General features: G+C 48.5%; 3 protein-coding genes across 14 annotated transcripts in view; 1 reads left to right on the top strand and 2 right to left on the bottom strand.

The window, feature by feature from the left end:
• Window positions 1-9,149, bottom strand: part of CHD3 (chromodomain helicase DNA binding protein 3) — a 25,112-nt gene extending 15,963 nt beyond the window's left edge. For 9 of the 12 annotated variants that reach the window (XM_033422927.2, XM_033422934.2, XM_033422928.2 and 6 more), the window contains exons 1-9: window positions 8,861-9,149; window positions 4,248-4,360; window positions 3,590-3,760; window positions 3,226-3,350; window positions 1,671-1,954; window positions 1,313-1,443; window positions 1,003-1,153; window positions 632-825; window positions 80-313 (exon numbers count right to left, since the gene is read on the bottom strand). In XM_033422927.2, the coding sequence (XP_033278818.1) occupies window positions 80-313; window positions 632-825; window positions 1,003-1,153; window positions 1,313-1,443; window positions 1,671-1,954; window positions 3,226-3,350; window positions 3,590-3,760; window positions 4,248-4,360; window positions 8,861-9,134 (1,677 nt within the window). In that variant the 5' untranslated portion in view covers window positions 9,135-9,149. Of the gene's footprint in view, window positions 1-79; window positions 314-631; window positions 826-1,002; window positions 1,154-1,312; window positions 1,444-1,670; window positions 1,955-3,225; window positions 3,351-3,589; window positions 3,761-4,247; window positions 4,361-5,337; window positions 6,159-8,860 lie in introns of those variants that run through there. The other 3 variants (XM_033422930.2, XM_033422929.2, XM_033422936.2) reach the window with 3 other exon arrangements.
• The window catches only part of NAA38 (N-alpha-acetyltransferase 38, NatC auxiliary subunit), a 24,376-nt gene continuing 14,804 nt past the window's right edge, over window positions 8,620-18,191 (top strand). The window contains exons 1-2 of the mRNA XM_049702632.1: window positions 8,620-8,761; window positions 10,621-10,718. The gene's annotated coding sequence lies outside the window, so the exon portion shown is untranslated. The remainder of the gene's footprint in view (window positions 8,762-10,620; window positions 10,719-18,191) is intronic.
• Window positions 14,440-18,191, bottom strand: part of LOC101283726 (cytochrome b5 domain-containing protein 1) — a 17,453-nt gene continuing 13,701 nt past the window's right edge. Inside the window, exon 4 of the mRNA XM_049702631.1 lies at window positions 14,440-17,454. Within this exon, the coding sequence (XP_049558588.1) occupies window positions 17,377-17,454 (78 nt within the window). The 3' untranslated portion in view covers window positions 14,440-17,376. The remainder of the gene's footprint in view (window positions 17,455-18,191) is intronic.

The following is an 18,191-nucleotide window of genomic DNA, read 5'->3' as shown; positions in this document are numbered from 1 at the left end:
AAAGAGCCCAACCTTTGGGCCCCGGAGATGGAGGAGGAGTCGGGGCTGACAATAAAGCCTGAGAGATGGGCCCACTCACTGTGCATCGGGGACACAGCCACTCGCCGTTGGGGATGTCAGGCAGCGGGGGGTTCAGGCAGTGAATGTGGTAGGAGGAGATGCAGGCGTCACAGCACAGGAGCTCCCCGCCATCCTTGCACACACGGCAGTACTCCATGTGGTCGTCCTCTTCCTCCTTCTCCCCCTCCTCTTCCCCCTCCTCTTCATAGTCTTCCTCCTCCTCCTTGGCCTCCCACTGTACCCCCTCCTTCTCCTGGGAGGCCAAGGACAGACACAGACACAAGAAAGAGGATAAGGAGTGAGGCTGGAAGACAGAGGCAAACCAGGACAGCTAGATCCTAGAAGTGCAGAGAAGACTGCTGGGAACAAAGGAACAGGACTTCTCAGGTCCCCAAAATGCTAATTTTGGGGGCAAAGGAATGGGGGAGAGGATCAAACTAGGATCTTGGACACTTCAACATCTGTTACTGAGAAGCCCAGGCATCTGGAGGTAGGGAGAGGACAAGAGGAAGCAAGGAGGAAAGAGGTGGGTGGGTCCCTGAGGGCCGTAAGAGGTGGCACCAGTACTCACACAGTGGGGGCAGCTCCATTTGCCCTCAGGAGCCCGGTCAAGCTCAGGATCGAGGCAGACGAGGTGGTAGGCACGAGGGCAGGTGTCACACAGAATAATTTCCCCACCCTGCTGGCACACCTCACAGTAATCCTGGTGATCCGTCTCGTAGCCATCAACCTCCTCCTCCCCGGCCACTGCAGGACAGCCCAGGACTGTCATACACCCCAGTGGAGGCAAAGGGAACAGAGAGAGAGAAGGAGAGCGGAATGCGGGAGGGGAGAGAAAGAGAAAAGCGTTCAGTAAAGAGGTCAACACTACAAATAAGAAAGACAACGAAGGAATGAAAGGAAGGCTGAGTGACAGGACTGCACACAGCTGACACAGCTTACCCTTCTTCTTCTTCCTTCCTGGCCGGCCTCTCTTCAGTTTCTTGGTGCGGACAGGGCCATCAGGGCGGCCTGAGGCACTGTGGACACTGCCACTGTCCAGGTCTGACTCCTCAGCCTCTGGTTCAGGGCCCTCGTCACTCTGGAAAACATACTGCCCATAGCCCCCGTGGCTGTCAGAGACGCCAAATGGATTCCACTCCCCTCCCCAGGCCTTGGGCTCCCGCTCCCGCTGCCCTCATGGACCCTTGTGTCTGGACCCCCAGCCCCTGACCACACCCCAGAAGTACAGTGGACGGGAGGGGCCACCCACCGAGCCTCCCTTCTTCCTCTTGCCGCCCAGCAGCCCTAGTTTGATTTTGAGTGGGGCCATCTTCTTTCCCCGAAGCTTCTTGCGTCCATCAGGCACTCGGGGACTCTTACTCCGCCTCTTGTGGCCTGGACCTGAGTGAGGAGTGGGGTGACAGAGAAAAAGCCGAGGTCATGAAAGCCAGGAACAATGGAGGCCGCAGGGTTTCTGGACCTCTCTGTGGGTCTCACTGAGACCCCTTCCTGGACAGCATTTCTTCTACAACAATCAGGGCTGAGAAGACAAGAGCTCTGGACTATAATTTGAGAACATGCAGTTTAGAGGGTGAGGTGACAGTTGTTCCAACTAGAGGGTTTCTTACCTTTGCCCTCTTTGGTTTTGGCTCTTCGGATGGGTGGGGGCTGGATATCAGCAGCAGGGGGTGGTGGAAGGGCGGGGGGTCCGGAAGGTGCTATGGGGGTGGCCGATGAGACAGCTGCTGACACCTGCTCAGCTACAGCTGCGGCCGCCGCTGCCGCCGCTGCTGCCACAGCAGCTGCCGACCCCTTGAAGGGGTTGTTGGCGCTGAACTCTCTCCACTTGGCCCCAAGGATGGTCATCATCTTAGACATTGGGATCTTAGGATTCTTCTTAGCAATCAGGGGCCTGAAAATATAGAAGCAAGGCACTCGGACCCTTCACAGATGGTCTGGGAATACTGTCATTTCCCCTCACCAATTAAGTCTGTGTACCAGCTAGCATTCCTAGGTGGTGAAAGTACATCCTATGAAGAATAACATCAATTTTGAAATAAAGAAATAAAAAGTTTAAGAAGGGAAAAAGAAGTCTAAAAAAACAAGAAAAAAGTATGAAGAAGAAAAAAAAAGGCAAAATAAAATTTAAATGCAGATTAAAAAGGATAAAAAGATATGAGATTAATAAAAAAGCTCTACTTTGGACAACTACTTTACAGTTCCTAAAACACTTCCACACACATAATACCTTATTTCCTCCTCGCAATACTACTAGGAGTTGCTATGATTCTCTGTGCTTTTCTAAAGAGTTCCACGGGCCCTGATGAAGGGTCCCATCAGGTGGAGTCTGATGGGCCACACTGGTTCTGCTCTGCGGTGAGGTGTTAAGCTCTTGTGAGGACGTGGGTGACCCCGGTGCTGACAGAAGCACTGTCTTTAGTAGTGAAGCAGTGAGACAACGGGACTAAGGATAGCTACCAGGGACTGAACACCACTAGGGGCCAGGCACTGAGTGTGCTGAGCTTTCCATCCATCATCCCATCAAATCCCCACAAGACCCCATGAGGTACGTACTATGTGCCTATTTTACAGATGCGGAAACTGGAGATCAAAGAAGTGAGCTGCCCAACATGACACTGGGACCTGAACCTCAGCAGGCTGCCTCCAGAGCGTTGAACGGCTCTGCTAAAGTGCCTGCTCCCCAAAAGGCATCTCTACTGTTCTGTACCCTACTGCGGGAGCCACTGAAGCTCAGGTCCCACTGTCAGCAATGCATCCTCCGTGATTACTGGTGTCTAACGAAGGGACAGAGGACTTGATAACTGAGCAAAGGAAACTGGGGAACACGGATACCACCTCCCCACTCCAGTCTAGAGAGAAGTCAGGCAGGGGAAACTGGAACTGTTAGACCAAGGAGGGCCACCTGTCCTCCTGATAGTCTGTCACCACAGAGGTTTCTAACCTAGCAGTGGTACTGTGACCCCCCAGTGAAGGGTTCCTGACTGGAGCCCTTGGATCCTAGGAGTGCAGGAATTCCCTAAGATGACATGGGGAATTTTATGCGTATGTGCTGTGAATTTCTCTGGAGAGCAGTTTCTTAGCTTTCATCAGATTCCAGAAGGGTCCAGGGCCTCCCCCAAATTAAAAGTGTCTGCTCGAGAGGGCTCCTCAGCCCTACCGCACCTCATGAACTGGCTAAAGGCTTTGTAGTTGGTGAGTGTGTGGTAATCCTCCTCAGAGAACACATGTTCCACGTCCTCCAGGCCCCAAGTCAGAAGCAGAGTTGCCGATGACTTCTGTTCCACCTGCTGGGCGAGACCAGGCTTCAGTGACGCAGGGGTCCAGTCCTGGGCCTCCCACACGCCTCTCTACCCACCCACCAGGTTCCCTGGGCTTTCTGCTTCCTGCTCCATTCCCAGCCCAATCCCACTCCTCACAAACCACAGCCTCTCCACTTAGCACCCTGCTCGCCCAGGGCTCTCCCTCCTCCACTCCTCATGCCTGTCATTAATACTGATTTCTCCCCTCACTCCCTAATTCTACTCACCTTTTGCCCCCCATCTCCCTCCCCTTTTTTCCGCCGCTTCGTCTTCTTCTCCTTTTTTTCTCTGTGCTTCCGTCTCCGTTTCCGACCTGGTCCAGTTCCATATTCACTGCCTCCACTCTCTGACTTCTCCCGGTACTCATCTCGCTCAGAGCCAAATTCCTCCTCGCTGTCCTAAGGGAAAGAAATAAAAACACTATTTCTTCAGCCCTTCCTTGTGCCAGAAACTGTTCTCAGCACATAACATTTATCGTCTCTTTTGATCTTCACAACAATCCTATGATAGTAACATCTATCTTTATCCACTTTTTTGTAGATGAGGAAACTGAGGCACAGAGACCTAAATAAATTGTCCAAGAAGATAGAAGACTGCTAGGCTCTAAATTCATGCAGTCTACCTCCAGAGCCTGTGCTTTCAACCGCTTCTCTGTGCTGCAGGGCAAGTCAAGTTGACAACTGGGCTCTTCACTAGGCCGTGGTGAGTGAGGTTAGGGTCCCAGACCTGGGAGATACAGGCTAGCAAGCGGGGGTGGGGTCAGGTAGAGGGGATCAGGCCTCCCTGACTTCAGGATCCCCACAGTAATCAAGACCAGAGAAAACGTAGGTCTCTAGGGCTGGGTCTCCAAGCCTAGCTGTAGAGATAGGAGTCCTGAACACTTACAAGCTTCTTGCGTTTTCGGGCTTTTCCTGGCTTGTTCTCCTTCTGCTTCTTGGGTCCTCTTTTTCTCTTCTTCACACCCAGTGCTGAAGGCAGCAGCCGAATGTCATCCTTATCTTTGGGGCAGAGAGCACCAGAAAACCTAAGCCTCTAGGTTCCCAGTCTCTGCAGCCCCTTCCCTTCCTCACCTCCTCAGTTCCCGCTGCTCTCTAGGAACTCCAGCATTAACTCTTCCAAACCTTGCCTCCCTCCGCTGGATGCAAACAGAGAGTGTTTCGAGTACTCTGGGATGCTCGGGTTCTGAATGGGAGGTCAGGGGTCAGAAGGGAAGAGCGGCCAAACCACTCCCGTCTCTCCCCTCCTACTAACAAGGGACCAGGCTCTAGGCCATGGGCTCTGACTGTGGCAGGTCCTTTTAGTCGCCGCCAGGGCTCCTCCTGCCTTCCCCCTCACTTAGCCAGCTGGCATCCTGCCCAGGAACTGGGGAAGCCATGCCCAGCTGCTGGCCTGGCCTGACCCCAGCACTTGGAGTGGGGAGACACAAGCTGGCAGCTCCCTAAGCCAGATGCTGAGACGGCAGAGCCAAAGGTGGACACCTGGGTTCTCACACTAACACCCTGGGGCCCTGACATCCTTTTTGTGAGGAGGGAGGCCTCTATTTATATTTCCTCAGATAATCACCAAGCCTCCTGTCACCCCAGCACAGCCCTGGAGGAAAAGAAATCCTCAGTCAGGCATGTTCACTTCTTGCCCACAGGATCACAGTGTCTAGCTCCTTTGTCACACCCAAACCCCATCCAAGAAGGTCTCCACAATTACCTAAACATTCCTCCTCCTCCCAAGGAGACTGGAAATGTGCCTTCAAATCTATATACTCCTCCCTGTTCCCTTTGAGAACTCACGGACCCTGCCCCTTTGTCCCCTGGTCTCACCCCTGGTCTCCAAATTTAGTCCCAGACATCCTAACCCATTCATATATAAGCAGTATGGGAGACCCACACAAAGAAACGGGCACAGACACAACCCGCATATGCATTCTCAAATGCACAAGCACCACATACTCATGAGCACAAACCCAGAGGACAGCCTGTACCTGCTTTCAGCAGGGCTAGGTCCCTGGCTTTCTCTCCAGATGTCTCTGTCAGAGAGAACGGGGCTGGTTCTTCCCAGATGTCCCCTCTCCCCATTCTCCATGACCCCTGTCGGACTGTGGAGGCTTAGGGGACAGAAAGTAACTCCGCGAGGAGGAAGACACCAACGCCACACAGACATGAGGCCCTGTTTGGCCTCCCTCCCCCAGCAAGCACTAGATTAACCCGCCAGACCTGTCTTGCTCAGGCAGAGGCAGCTGTGCAGGAGGGGAAAAGTCTGGGCCTGGCCCAGCCCCTTGCTCTAGGATACACAATCCTTCTTCCCACAACAGCCAAGGGAAAATTAGCCACAATTAACACTCGAGGCCTTGGTTTCCACTGCCTCAGAATCTGGGCACCCCCTTCCTTCATTGCTACTTCTCACAGCTCCAGCATCCTGTGCCCTCTTGTGCAGGAAGACACTCTAGGACTGGGGGATTGTGGCAGCCCCAGGTGTGGAAACAGAGTGGGGACCCTGATAGGAAGTCAGTAAGACGCCATGCCCCAGCAGCCCGCGCTCCCTCACCCCAGGGACCGCGGCTAATGTGAACATGGAAACGGAGGCCGCCGGGGCAGAGGCAAGGGCAGGCCAACTGGCTAAGGATCAGGGAAATGGCCTCGGTCTCCACCAGCTGGGGGGTGGGACACAAGCCCTGGGACCTCGCAGCCAGTTAACTCCACTCCCCACCCCAGCGGGAGGTTCCCGAACTTGGGAAGACGGCCGTGGTGCGGAGAGGCAAAGTAGACGGCGAGGAAAGGAAAGGGAGGGCAAGAAAGCAAATCTAAGTCCCAACCTCTGTCTCACCAGCCACTCAATGCTGGCCTGGAGCCCAGACTCTCCCACATCCCGGCTCAGATCTCGGGAAGACGGCGAGGGAGGAGGGCGGCGAGGAGGGTGGGCGGAGCCTGGCGAGCCAGAGGACGCAGGAGGAGCCTCGCAGCGAGCCTCGCCTCCCGCCCGCCCCTCTCTTCTTCTAATCTCACCATCAATCTCTCACACATATATTTATTTTTTCTCAAATTCCCCTCCCTCCCCCACAACGAACCACCATAATAGGTCTGCTGCACATGCGTATTGCATGCAGGGGGTGGGTTTGTATTTTCAGACCTTTTGCAAAGAAACTACCAGAATTTTCCGCACCACCCACAACCATTCCCCACCCCCACCCCCAAGGAATCACATCTATATATTATATTATTTCTCTAGACTTGCCAGAAGGGGGAGGGAGAAGAAATGAGTTTTTGGCTTCCTGCTCCCTTCCCCCATCAGCACGAGTGCTATTATTTTAAACGTTTAACAATGTACGGAGACTGGAGAGGGGGGAAGGGATAAAATTGGTCTTGGGTAAGAATGTAAAACAAAATGGTGAGAATCAAAGCCGTCAGAATGAAAAACAATAGAAACCTCTAACACGTATAAACTCATCTTGTAGAGGAGGATGAGGGAGGGCAGCCTGAACATATTGCCTCAGAGGAGGGTTATTTTGCCTACACTTAGGTAGACAGATATAATGGGCAGACTAAAAATATTTTCCTTAAGTTTTACCTCAGAAAGTCATCTGAGAGGGTGTATCTGGGTCACTCGTTTGACTTGGAGGGCCCAGGGAGAGAGAGTAGGTGGGTTTTCATTTCAAATATACCATTTTAAAAACATTTGACGATGCTTAGAAAGCAAAGGGAAAAGGGGAGGGAGTATTGACACAAAGACCCATCTCGACCTCAGATTCTTTCATGCCCTCCCCTTCACAGACCCAAATCCGGGATCAAAACCCCCCAAATACCGCATTCTAAGTTCGGAATACACATAGGCGAGAGCTGCTAATGCCCTAACTTAACCTGACATCCTTTCTTCCTCTCTTTTTAGCACCTCTGCTGTCTTCCAGGCAATCCCCTACCCACAATTCTTTATTCCTTTTCCCTTCTGCAAAATCAGTGGGCTCTCTGGGATAACTTTTAAAAAACTTTTCCGGTTTTCGGACCAGCCTGATGGGAGGGGAGGTGGATTTTATCTTGTTTCCATTAGATACACATACCCCCCCTCCCCCGGCCCAAGAAAGCACCCCACAGTCCCTCAAAGGCTGTCTCAACTAGACAGGAACATTTGCCACTGAAGCCACACAGATCAATACGACAGTTGTACAAAGAGTATGTTGTTAGACGTTTTGAAGTTTGGTGCATTTGTGCTGCACCGCACCAAGACACCCGAAAGATGCTCACTTAGAGTCTATTCTGAAAAACACTAGCTGAACACTCTGGAGAGTGGCCGGAGTGGGACCACTGCTGGGCCCCCCGCGCGAGGCAGCGGTCAGGCCCCTCCACCGCGGACGGAACTGCCCAGACAGTGCGGGTGACTTGTCATCCCCGGGGAGGGGTGCTGAGTGACGGTCAAGCTGCGGAACAGCTGGGTGGGCAGTTCACGCCCCCCAACGTGGTCAGGGTGTGGGTGGTTTCAGCGGGAGAGTGAGTGACAGTGAATGGCAGCCACGTGAGAGTCACAGCTGGGCAGCTAGGCCACCCCAGACTGACGGGGTCATGGTGGGGGGGGGCGCACTTGACACAAAAGAGCCCAGAGCAGAGGAGAGATAAAGGGGGTGGGGTTGGGGGCATCTGGTCTTCCAGACACTCTCCTCTCTGTCCCCAATTTTCAATGACTGCTCTCCGTAGTACGAGCCGCAGAGAGGGGGCAGGAACCAGTCTCATTCCAGGAAGTGGTCCGCGTGGAGTGTGGCCACCACCTGCCCCTAGTCGTCAGCCGCCCGCAAACATTCACCCGACCCCTCCCCCACGTGCCACCGCACTCTCCAGAGTTGGCGGGCACCGAAGTCCCCGCAGGTGCGGGGGGGTCCGATGGTCACCCGCTCCCCCCGGCCTTCCCAACTCCTGACGGGGGGGTGAGGGCCGCGGTCCGCTCCTCGCAGGCAAACCCCACTTCGCCTCGGTCCAACCCCACCGGGGCCGAAGCCCCAGGGGCGCCCGCTTGGCCGCCCCTCCCCCACGCGCCCCTCCCCCACGCCGCCGTCCGGCCGCCAGGGTCTCCGCGGTCCCTCGCGCGGCCAGGGAGGGGGCCCTGGCTTCGCCTCGGCCGTTTCCTGCCTACCCCCTCCCCGCCGAGGGTTAAAAAAAAAAATCTCCTCCTCCTCCTCCCCCGAAAGCCGCGACCGAGTGGCCCGGTCCGCGCATGCAGCTCGCGCCCAGCGCTCTCCAACCCGGGCGGCGGCGGCGGCGGCGGCGGCGGCGGTGGCGACGGGGGAGGGGTGCGGCGGGGGAGGGGAGGAGGCCTGGCCCGGCGGCCGCCGCCGCCGCCCGCCCGGACCGCCCGGACCGCCGCGGGGCGACGGGCCCGAGACGGCGCCCCGCGCCCCGGATTCGCCTCGGCTCGGCCGCGCGGTGGGTGCCTCGCCCCCGCCCGGGCCTCGCGCGCCCGCGGCTCCGGCTCGGTCTGGGGCGGGAGGGGGGGCGCGGGGGGGGGAGTCAGCGGCCGCTTACCTGGCGGTGGGGGTGGCGGCGGCGGCGGCGGGGGCAGCGGCGGCGGCGGCGGCGGCGGGAAGAGGTGGCAGCCGGGGGGGCTGTGGCGGTCGCGGCCCCGGTCGTGGCCCGGCCCGCGCCCGAGTACTCCCTCGTCGTCGTCCTCCTCGTAGTCCTCGTCGGCCGCCTCCACCTCCTCCTCCTCCTCGTCGCCCTCTTCTTCCTCCTCTTCTTCCTCCTCCGACACCACCATCTCCTCCTCCTCCTCCTCCTCGTCCCTCAGAGGGGAAGCCATCCTGTGGCTCTGGCCCCCCCACCACCCCCCCACCCACCGCCCGCCCGCCTCCCCCACCGCTACCACCACCACCTCCTCCTCCTCCTCCTCCTCCTCCTCCTCCTCCTCCTCGGCGGCGGCGTCCTCCTCCTCCTCACCGCCTCCCCCAGCCCCCAAAACCCCCGGGCCACCCCCCTCCGAAACCCCCCCCTCGGGGCCGCCGTCTGACGAGGGGGGCCAAACCACCCCCAAAAATTTTCTTGGGGAGAATTGAGGACTTTTTTTTTCTTCTCTCCTTCCTCCCGAGAGAACAAGAGAAGAGGATTAAAAAAAATATATATATATATAAAAGTTTTCGACTTCTGTCTACCCCCCTCTCCGTTGCTTTAAATATATTTAAATTCTGAGGGGGGCGCTCAGAAATATTTCTCAGAGCTGAGGCACTAAGATGGCCGCCTGGAAATTATTTTTAAAACAACCCCCCCTGCAGCACCGCCACCCCCTCCGTGAAGAAAGGGAGAGGGGGGAAAAATCCCCTTTTAAAACAAAATGGCTGGCTTAATATTTCATTTTTCACCCCCCCATTCTCCTCCCTGTTATACCCCCATCTCCTAGCCTCTACCCAGAAACCCACAAATTTCTCCCTTTTTTATAACTGATTAGTGCACAGATTAATAGAGATATTTTCCTTGTGTACTGAGTGTGTGTGTGTGAGTGAGTGTGTGTGCGCGTTGGGGGGGGCATGAAGGATTTCTGCATAAAACAAAAATGGCTGCTGTGACTAACTCCCCCCTTATAAAAAAATATTTGAGGGGGGGCATTAATCAGTACTCATGCTCAGTCTGACATCAGCATAAATTGTTAAAGGTTAACTAGTTAGATACTAGTCCAACTAGATTTAATTTTTTTTTTCTTTACTAGTCTCTTCCTCCCCACCTCCCTTCTCTTAAAGAAAAGCTTTTTTTTTTTTTTCTGAATACTTCAGAAGGGAGTGGTTTGATGTGAAGGTTTTTTTTTTCCCCTTCAGGCATTGAAAGGGAAAAAGATGAAATATATGTTTATATATAACTCTGTTTCTACATACCTCATTGAAGTCAAAACGCATTTAATTGTCTATGTATCTTTTAAGTGAGAAGGGGTACTGGATTTTTTTTTCTTTCTTTAAAAAAGTGATAGAAATCCTAGTGACTTTTGGGGGAGAGATATGAATAGATACGATGATTGAGTTTTTTTCAAAGGAGTCCATGTTTGATTCTCCCCTTTGCCCAGCCTTTTCAGTGATTTATAATTGTAAATTTTATCCTCACTCTTTTCTCCTTTACCTCGCCTTCCCCTCCCCCCAATTACTTGAATATAAAATTCATCTGACGTGGGAAATTGATTTAGGGGGTAAATAGAACAGATTTTTAGAATAAAGGGGAAAGAGTTAAGTCTGAAGATTGTGAAATTATTTTCTCTTTTAAGTCTGAAGATTGTGAAATTATTTTCTCTTTTCTCCTGTTTTCAGTGTATTTCCCTTCCTCCATGATCTCCAACACTGATAGAGTGGAAGAAACTGAGGTACCATGAAAAAGAAAAGTAACTGGGACTGAGAAAAGGAAAGAGGTAGGGGGTTACACTCAGATTTTCATCTGACTTTCTGACCCATGGTTTCCCACTGTACTCCAATGTTTATCTTTAAAGTGGTATCAGGAATCAGATGGAAGGTTGAAAAGGAGTCCAAAAGTAGCGTTCTCATCCAGAGATTTGGTCAGAGAAGTCATAAAATAAAACTTGCCAGTTGAGCAATGCTAGCAGAGGAAGAAGGGCAAATAGCTCAGTTCAACCCTATTTCGTTCTTGTCACCCTTTTCTTACTACAGTTTCCTCCCATTCTTTTGATCTCACTTTGACCTTTTCCTTGCTTCCCATCCCATGCCTGTGGAATCATTTCTCTCCTGGGTTATTTCTCTGTCTCTTGAGTATAGCTGCCAGCCACCCAGCAGCCCCTGAAGAAGGAGGGGTAGGTAGGCAGCAACCAGAAAGTAATAGTGACAGGGCATATTTTTGCTGACAAGGTTTAAATATTCTTTATTGATGTGCCACCCCCCAACCCCAGCTAATGCTCTTTATTGAGCATTGATTTCCATCTTTTTCTTAACCTGGACTTCGGAGTTCTCTTGTTTCTGCTCCCATATCATTCCTGTACTGAGTGTAACTCCTATTCTCTTCCATTTGATTTTGTTATGTCCTCTTTCTCGGTCCTTGTGTACTAGTCCTTCTGGGTATCCCCCTCTTTCTGTACATGGGCTTCTGTGTATGTGTGTCTTTATTTTTTACCGAGACTGTCCTTTCTCATCCCTTGACTCTCAGGCTCTGTCACCTCTAAGTGACTTTCCATCTCTGTCTTCTTTCTGTTTACTTCTGTCTTCCGGGCTCTGACTGCGTGTGCCTCTTCCTCATGTGTGCCTGACTCCCCCTCTTTCTGGCCTCTCGGTGTGTGTCTGGGAAGAGTGTCCCCACGTGCATGTGGGCAGCCCTGCGCATCATGGTGCGCCCTCTCCCTCTGTGCTGCGCGCCTCTGCCTGCCTGCCTGCCACATGTGCCATGAGCTGCAGGTGTGGGGGGCGAAAGGTGGCTGTGTGCATCCCTGTACAAACATTCATCGTTCTCTCGAGTGCGCTTTGCATATGGATCTGTTAATTTGCCTGATTCTCCCTCTTGTCCATCTCCCCCCTGCCTGCCTGCATCTCCCGTTCCCTCTTCTCCCCCTACTGACCTCTTGATTTTTCTTCTCGCCTTGTTTCCGCCTGCCCCTCTACCTGCTTGCTCCTAGCATGGTGTCTGCCTGCCTGTCTGCTCCTCCCGGACTGGCTGGCAGCCTCTTTCTCTCTCTGGTTGTCTGTCTGCTTCTCTGGCTGTTTGCCCACCACTCTCTCTCTAGCCATCTGTCTCCCCGCCTGCCTGTCTCTATCACTTTTTTAGTCTCCGTCTCTTGGTTTGTCTACCTTCCAGGCCCTACCATGGTTCCCTGTCTTGGTTTGCCTCTTATCTTGCCTTCTACTTGTTCCTTCTCTTCTTTATGTCTATTTAGTTCATGCTTTTTCCTGGCCTCCCTCTATGTATGTCTTCTTGCCTGTCTACTCTGCTTGCTTGCTGCTGTCCCACTGTTTAATGCTTGTATCTTTTTAGTGTGTCTGCTTATCAGCATTTTCTCCCTCGGCTTCCGCTGTTTCAGCATCCCATCAATGGTGATAGTCTCGCTACCGCAGACCTGTCAGTGACCCCCTTGCCCCAAAGTCTTACCTGCCTTCTTGCCATATCCCCTACCCTGCCTTCTCTCACTGCTTGCCTCTGTTTCAGTTCTTTCTTTTTCTTTTTATCTTTCTGGCCCCTCACACAGTCTGCCTGCCTCAATCTTTTTGCCGTTTTCCCAGTCTCTCCTTGTCTTTCTGCTTTTTTGCTATCTGTCTGCCTGGCTGGCCCTTGCTGTCCACATCTCCGCTTGCTTTTTTTCTCCTCCTTTTTCTATCAGCTTTTACATAGATAGTGCATACACATGGTACAAAATTTTTAAAGTACTAGAAGTATCCAGTATGAGAGTAAGCCTCCCTCCTACCCCCCACTTCCTCTCCTCTGAGGTAGTCACTACACATTTCTTGGATCTTGTTCGAGAGAGGAGTCTACACATGTACGTCTAATTGCTTTTTGCTGCACTCCTTCCAAATTCTGTCCCCGTTTTGCTGGATGCTTCTTCCTCTGTCAGTCTGTCAGTACTCCTTCCCATTTCACTGGGCTTGCCATTTCTTGCTTCTTGTTTTTTTGACTCTATTTTATGGTACTTGTCTTTTTGATTGACTGCTTGCTAGTTACACGCTTTTACTACCAGGACCTGAGGTGTGCTTAGGAAGGGCTTGCCTCTGTCCTAATATCCTGTTCTGCTCTGCGTCTTGAGTTGTCCTGATGACCACACGCCATTGCTGGTCTCTTCATCACTGAACTATGTATTAATTGAGAAAAGCCATGAAAGCACTGGTAGTACTGAAAAATACCTTGTAAATATAGGAACAATTAATAAGTACAGATGGTTTGTAAGCTGAGCTTACATGCACATGGAGTAGATAGGGGCCCACTCTGCTTTTCCCAGTCTATATGAATTCTTTAAAGGAATATGAATCTAGATCCTTTTAGGTTCAGCAGTACTCTTAGGCTGTTGACCTAGGCCTGTCCAAGAAGTTTGTCTTCCTCCTAGTCTAAAAAACTCTGCTTCTTACTAACACTTTCTCCCTTTTTCATCCTTCCTTCTGGCTCTTCTCACATGCCACCTTAGAGATGTTATAACTCCTTGGGGGAAGCACAGACAACAGCCTCTATCCAGTTCTCTTCAGAAAGATGATGATAAAACTTTTACACACAATGCACTGTTCTTTCATTTTTGCTTTTTCACTGCCTGTATTCCTGAATTTAACTGTTTCAGCCTCTATCTCTGTCTCTCTCCTCTTTTTCCCTCTCTTCCTCTCTCACTTCTCTTTTCTTGGTTCTGTCTTTCCTCTTAACTGTCTGTCTTGGGCTCCATTCTAGCCTCTCTTTCTGATTGGCCACCTTCCCTCTCTTCTGTCTGATTGGCCTGTATCCCTCCATCACCCCATCTGTCTGCTGGATTCTCCCTGTCTGCCTGCAATAATGTATGTGATAGCACTTTATAAATTATAAAGCACTATGTAGTATAAAACGCTATTATCACTTTGTCTTCTTTCTTTGTTTATTGTTTTCTTTCTCTGTCTGCTTTCCTTCTCTCTCTCTCTCCCCCTTTCTGTTTGTCTGTCTGTCTGCGTCCCTCTTGGTGATCTTGCCTGCCTCTCTGTCTCTCTGTCAGTAATTCTCCTTTCTCTCCTTGCCAGCTTGTCTGGGTTTTTTGCCATGCTTCTTCTCTGTGTGCTCAGTTCTTGTGTCTCTCCTTCTGTGTTTCCAGGTTCCTCTCTATTTCTTTTAGCTGTCTATTCTGTCTGTCCTGAGGCCTTTCATATGTGCCTGTGTGTCTTGCTCTCTCCAGCTGCTTGTGTCCCTGCCTGTCAGTTCCAAAGTGGGCACCACTCTGCTTTTTTCTATCTTTCTGTACTTCAAAAAATAAAAATAAAATAAAAAATTAAAATACCGTATAACTAATTGGTAGGAGAGATTTTTTTTGTTTTTAATGAGAAGACCATTAAGGAAGTGAGAACAGGAACTCAGGAATACAGCTGTCAAATGCAAACCAGAAATTAGATGCCAACCCCTGCTGCTGCTGCAAAAAAAAGAACAAGAAAATTGTAAGGGACTCCCAAGCCAATAATAAGATTATTTATTGAAAGCAAAAGCTAGAAACATCCAGAGCTATAGTTTCTAACCTTTTTTTTTTGGATCATAGAAAGTTATAAACCCCTTTCCCCAGAAAAACTGTATCTACACAAAATACCACATATGTTATCCTGAAACCTATGGAGCCCAGGTTAAAACCCTGATGTAGGGAACCTATGAGAATGATTAATAGAGCACAGGCATGAACTCATGCAACAAGAAGATCAAAGGACTGAAAAAGCACTTTGCAGTCTGTGATTTACTACCGAAGGAGATGTTAAAGAGATTCCTAGTTACCTTTTGAAATATAGAAGTTAGTGGTAATAATGAAAGGCATGTAAACGCTGAGGATTTTCTAGGCTTAATCATGGAATTTTAGAGAGAAGGTCATCTAAACCAGTGTTTAGATGGCTAAGTAAGGTTGCCACCTGTCCTTTCCTGGGGAGCTGTGTCCTTTGTTCTGACATTATATATTTCTCATATATTTTTATATAAAATAAATGTGTAATATGCTATATTTATATGAAACAAATATGTAATATATATATGCTAATGTATTTAACAGTATATTATGTTTATTTAAAATGTTCTAAAAATGAGGTAGATCTGTGTTAGAAGGATGTCTATGATAGATGTTACAGGGAGAGAGAAGGAGAAAGAAAATGAGTTTTTATACTTCTGTACAACTTGAAAATTTTTCAACATACAGGTACTTGTGTTATAGTTACAAAATAATATTTTTAATATCTTACTGTTAGATAATGGTGATGGGTATATAGGTTTGGTTTTGTTCTTTTTTTTTTGGTTTTGTTCTTAATGTCATTAATTAGCGCAATAAAAAGTCAGGAACTCCATGTTGGTCACTAACTTTTTTTTTTTTAATGTTTTACTGGTCACTGTAATCTAAAAGTCTGGGATCTACTGCTTTAATCTAACCTCTTCTAGATTTCGTGAAGCAAGAAACCTCAGTCCTTCATATATCATAGTCATGACTTGCCATATTTACATGCCACCTATACTATTATATGCATACTATTTTCCTTTTCAATTCGCTTTTCTTTAACTTAAACAAATGTCCTTTAAAAAGTAAATTTTATATAACTAAGAAATAATATCCGTAAATCCTTGATTTGATAAGGTAATTATAATTTTCCTAATTTATTTTAAAATACAAATAATTATTAAAAGTCAATAAAAATAAAAGCATCTTGCATGCTACCAGTGGTATAGGTACCGTATTTTAGGAAACATCACTTTAATCTAATTTTGTAGGTACAGAAACTGGGGCCCAGATGTCGAAAGGATTGCCTAAGATCAAGTTAGATGTTAGGGACAGAACCGGAATTTGAACCTGTATCTTCCAACTTCTAGTCTGCTGTTCTTTGTTCTATATACTAAATGACTTATAAGTCAATGGATGTCCTAGGGTTTTAAAGGAACTAATATGTAAAATTGATGGTCACATGTATAACTTACTTATAACAGCTGTACTACAGAACTGGCAATGGTTAATTTATCTAGTACATTATTAAACTGACATGTTTTCTGTTACAGAGTTCCACCTCTTATCGTCTACCCTAGAGAAACAGTCATCACACTTGTGCATGAGGTGACACATACAAAGATATTCATTACAACGTTGTTTGTAATAGCAAAAAATTGGAGACACTCTAAATTTCCAACAGTAATGAATAACTAAATAAACTATACAGCAGTCAAGAAAAATGAGTTACACCTACATAGTCAGATTCTTTACTATATTGTTGAATGGAAAAAGGCATGCTGCAAAACAGTATATACATTATGATATCATTTATGTTTAGAGAAACTAAAAACAATACTATGTGTTTCTACAGATACATTTATATGTATATAAATTTCTTTTAAAAATTCTGGACATATACATACCAAATTGGTCACAGTGGTTACTTTTGGGAAATAATAGTCAAGGGGGATATTTAGCTTTATTGATAATTTTGAATTTTTACAGTATTGTGTAAACAAATTTATGTCGTGTCATGATTACATTAACAAATGAAGCCAAATGGGACAAAAAGTAGTGTGATTTCTCTAAAGAAATCATTCCTCACTAATTTCTCGTTCTTTGAGGAGAAAAGTACGGAAGCAAAGTATAATCAATATGTGTAATGTAGTTAGACTTTAGAGGACATTAGTGAGGTTCTAGTTTAAAAACTAATTAAAATATGAAGGGAAAAAGGGAAAGTTATAGAAGAACATGTATAATATGGTACCATTGATGAAAGGGGAAAAAAATGTGAATTTCCATAGAATATTCCTGGAAGAATACACAAGAAACTGTAGTCATTACTACCGGGAAGGGAAACATATTTTTTCATTGTTTTTCATTGTGCATCTTTTAAAACAACTTGAAAATGTTTTAGTGACCAAGGGATTAGTTAGGTGGAGGGAGGAGAGACATTTGAGATCAGAAATAAACACACAAAAAAGTTAATTAAGGATATGTGGTAGTGATGATTGCTGTGGGCTGTAGAAATCTGAGAGTTCAGAGAAGAGAGCTCTTAGGGAGAGGAGGGGAGGGGGACTGAAGGACTTTCATATGTAGTTGTACTTGAAGTAGGCCCCAAAACATAACTAAGACCTATATAGCAGAGAGGAGGAAGAAGGGCAGTTTAGGTTGAGTAAGAAACTATTCAGCAAGTAGTTCAGTATGTGGACCTCATACAGCTGGAGTGGTAAGTTCATGATAGAAAGGAGGTTTGTTTTGTTTTGTTTGTTTTTATAAATTTATTTTATTTTTGGCTGCGTTGGGTCTTCGTTACTGCGCACAGGCTAGTTGCGGCGAGCGGGGGCTACTCTTGGTTGCAGTGCGTGGGCTTCTCATTGCGGTGGCTTCTCTTGTTGCAGAGCATGGGCTCTAGGTGCATGGGCTCAGTAGTTGTGGCTCGCGGGCTCTAGGGCACGCAGGCTCAGTAGTTGTGGCACACGGGCTTAGTTGCTCCACGGCATGCGGGATCTTCCTGGACCAGGGCTCGAACCCGTGGACCCTGCATTGGCAAGCAGATTCTTAACCCCTGCGCCACCAGGGAAGCCCAGAAAGGAGGTTTTTTTTTTTTTTTTTTTTTTTTTTTTTTTTTTGCCGTACGCAGGCCTCTCACTGTTGTGGCGCACAGGCTCCGGACGCGCAGGCTCAGCGGCCACGGCTCGCGGGCCCAGCCGCTCCGCGGCATGTGGGATCTTCCCGGACCGGCGCACGAACCCACGTCCCCTGCATCGGCAAGCGGACTCTCAACAACTGCGCCACCAGGGAAGCCCAGGAGGTTTTTAATTTAAAAAATTATATCTACTATTGAGAACTATTTCACAGGTCCAAAAGAGTATGTATAACATACATCAACCACAAAGAATATTAAAATGAACACATGTATTCAGTATCGGTTTAATAAATATAACATTAGTAACATCTTTGAAGCCTCGTAATGGTCTTCCATATTTCACATTCCTCTCCTGCCCCCTGCCCTACCAGTATCCTGAATCTTGTGTTATCATTCACTTGTTTTTTCTTTGTGATTAGTTCCCTTCCCACCTGTAACTTTTTTCTTTTTAAGTACAGTTGATTTACAATGTTTCAGGTGTACAGCAAAGTGATTCAGTTATATACTTAGATATATATTCTTTTTCAGATTCTTTTCCATTATAGGTTATTACAAGATACTGAATATAGTTCCCTATATTATACAGTAGGTCCTTGTTGTTTATCTATTTTATATATAGTAGTGTGTAT

This window comes from Orcinus orca, chromosome 19 (genome assembly GCF_937001465.1).
Source record: "Orcinus orca chromosome 19, mOrcOrc1.1, whole genome shotgun sequence".
Taxonomy (NCBI): Eukaryota; Metazoa; Chordata; class Mammalia; order Artiodactyla; family Delphinidae; genus Orcinus; species Orcinus orca.
This window is presented reverse-complemented; position numbering and strand designations above follow the sequence as displayed.